We start from the raw sequence: 2,644 nt of genomic DNA, 5'->3' as shown, positions 1-2,644 counted from the left end.
CTAAAGGACTTAGTCCTCTCCGGGAGCAGCATCTTTGCCCTCAAGGCCCCCTTCACTTTCAGATCCACTCGTACTCTCGGTATTATCATCATCGAGAAAGGCCAACACTCTGGTTTCGGCTTCAAACTCCTTAGCTTTATCGATCTCGGCTGTAAGATCGAAGCCACGAGCATGGATCTCTTCGAGAGTCTCCCTTCGAGACTGGCATTTAGCATGCTCGGTAACCCAGTTTGCTTGAGCCTGAGCAGCCTCAGCAACCTCCTTTGCTCGAACCTGAGCAACTTTGGCATCGTATCGATAAACGGCCACCATTGCATCAGCATTGGCCATGGTTTACTCGACCTCTGATTTGGCCGCTGCAAGTTCTGTGGCCAGTCTCTCTCGATCAGAATTTGCTGAGCTCAACCGAGACTGGAACTCCTCGATTTTCTTGGCTTGCACCAAGGATTTCTCTTTCAAGCTTCGGAGTAGGGCCTCAGCCGAAGCCAGTTGAGTTCGGGCAGTCTCCTTTTCTGAGGCGAGGCGGTCCATGTTCTTCTTCCATTCCTCAGCCTCCGATTTCACTACGTCCACTTCAACACGAAGTTGCCTGACCATATCGAACTTTTGCTCGACCCGCGGAACCGAACTGTTAGCCATCACTCCCGAGTCAATATCATTAAATTCAAAGATTCTTTTTACCTGCTCGGCCAGCTTAGCTTGTTCTTTCCGAGATGCTTCTGGCTCAGCCCGAAGTCCTTTAACTTCTCCTTCTCTCTGCTCACCGTGAAGCTTGAAGGCATCTCTCTCATCAGTAAGCCTTCGAACTTCGACTTCGTACCGGCTCAGCTCCCCTCGAGATTGGAAAAATGCCTCGTGATGAAGCACAGAAGCCTACAAAAATAAAAAGAAGGGATTATACAAGGAAAGAAAAACACAAGTATGAAAATTGGCAAAGAAAGTATGAATTTACCCGATTCAGGGCATGTTGGGCTTCGTTGAAAAGGCAAGGCACTCCTACCTCGCTCGAGCTCTTCTTCGGAGCCTCCAAGTCACTCAGACCGGTGACATCTTCTACCCCGATAAAATAAACATGGAAAGGGTCCTCCTCTCCATGGGCTCCCTCTCCATGACAAGTCTCGACAGTTTGAGCGTCACGTATCATCGACTAGGAAAATGAAGGGAAAGAGGGGGAATCCCCGATCTTTATTGCCCCGAGTAGGTTTTTTTAGGCGTCGCCTCCGTCTTGGGGAGCCTCAAGCTCGGTTTGCACACCGGCATCCACAGCTTCTTCGACGGTCTCTTTGCCCCGAGGTAAAACATCCTCAGTCCCCCTCGGCTCGGGAACTTGGGTCAAAGTCTCCTCCTCGGCCTCATCAAGCCTGGACGGAGCAGTATCAACTCCCACCGATACCGAAGTATTTTGAGTATCGGGGCAAACCCGTGCACGGGCCACCAACCCGGAATCACTTTCTTATTCTTCTTCTTCTTCATCCCTTAGACTCAGGACTGACTCTATAGTCAAAGGGATTATGTTCACCTTAGGTTTACGAGCCGCTCTCTTCTTGGGTTTTTGACTCTCGGAGTCCGAGGCCCTTTTTCTCTTAATCACCTTCTCCGGTTTTATGATAGGCGCTAAAGCTTCTTCATCACCTGATGGGGATCTCATAATTGCATCTTTTCCGAGACCTACAAAGAAAGAAAAGTAAGTAAAACCTATGCCTGAAAAAATGCTTGAACGGTAAGCAAATCGGTAAGCCAAGAAGAGGGTTTACCATGACTACGAGACTCCCGCCGGCCCTTTGACAAATCGCGTCATGCGCGCTCGGCGTATGTTGACGTCGAAACTAGGCTACTGACCCAGTTCTCGATATGGGGAACCGCACCCGGCATCCAAGCAACGACTGCGTCAAGAAAAACACTGATAAGAAAGGATCAAGAAGTAAAAACAACAAAAACTAAAAACGGGATTACACTTACAGTTCATATTCCATTTCTCGGGAAATGGCATACTCTCAGCCGGGATTAGGTCCGAGGTCTTCACTCGAACGAACCGGCCCATCCAACCTCGATCTTTGTCTTCATCTATGCTCGAGGCGAACGCCTTGGTGGCCCAGCGTTGAAGCTTTATCAGCCCACCTCGGTAAAGTCGAGGACTATATAATCTTATGAGGTGGTCGAGGGTGAAGGGAAGCCTGTCGATTTTGCTCACAAAGAAACGAAGCAGTATCACAATCCTCAAAAAGAAGGGTGAATTTGACCGAGGGTCACCTGGTATTTATTGCAAAAATCGACGATGACTGAATCGAGGGGACCCAGCATGAAAGGATAAGTGTAAATACTCAGGTACCCTTCCACGTGGGTAGTGATTGCCTCCTCCGGTGCTGGTATCACAACCTCTTTATTTTCCCAATGGCAGTCTTTTTTTACCAGGTCAAGAAGGCTTTTTGGTATCGAGCATATATATCTCGACATCGGCTCGCATCGACCAGCAATCGAGGAGGGTTTCTCGACCTTAAAATCGGAATCAATAACGCAACCCTTGGGATCAAGCTTTTCAAGGCGTGGCTCCACCACTGTTTTCTCGTCGGCCGGCCGAGATGAGGAAGCAACCTTTTTCTGCGGAATAATTTTAGATATTTTTGCCATCTAATTTTTTATAAAC

The 2,644-nt window shown here is 48.5% G+C and overlaps 1 protein-coding gene across 1 annotated transcript; it reads right to left on the bottom strand.

The window, feature by feature from the left end:
- Window positions 1-333: 333 nt before the first annotated feature.
- Window positions 334-1,973, bottom strand: LOC138894737 (uncharacterized). Its single transcript, XM_070179465.1, has 4 exons — window positions 1,960-1,973; window positions 1,840-1,883; window positions 1,520-1,668; window positions 334-873 (listed from the first exon to the last, which is right to left on the bottom strand). Exons 1-4 carry the CDS (start codon window positions 1,971-1,973, stop codon window positions 334-336), a joined length of 747 nt encoding a protein of 248 aa, XP_070035566.1.
- Between the last annotated feature and the right edge of the window lie 671 nt (window positions 1,974-2,644).

This window comes from Nicotiana tomentosiformis, chromosome 6 (assembly GCF_000390325.3).
Source record: "Nicotiana tomentosiformis chromosome 6, ASM39032v3, whole genome shotgun sequence".
Lineage (NCBI taxonomy): Eukaryota > Viridiplantae > Streptophyta > Magnoliopsida > Solanales > Solanaceae > Nicotiana > Nicotiana tomentosiformis.
This window is presented reverse-complemented; position numbering and strand designations above follow the sequence as displayed.

Coding starts and splice junctions, on each gene's coding strand:
- LOC138894737 (XM_070179465.1), bottom strand. Junction 1,669..1,839: donor TTCCCCATATCGAGAACTGG/GTCAGTAGCCTA, acceptor CTTTCTTTGTAG/GTCTCGGAAAAGATGCAATT. Junction 874..1,519: donor GAGCGGCTCGTAAACCTAAG/GTGAACATAATC, acceptor TTATTTTTGTAG/GCTTCTGTGCTTCATCACGA.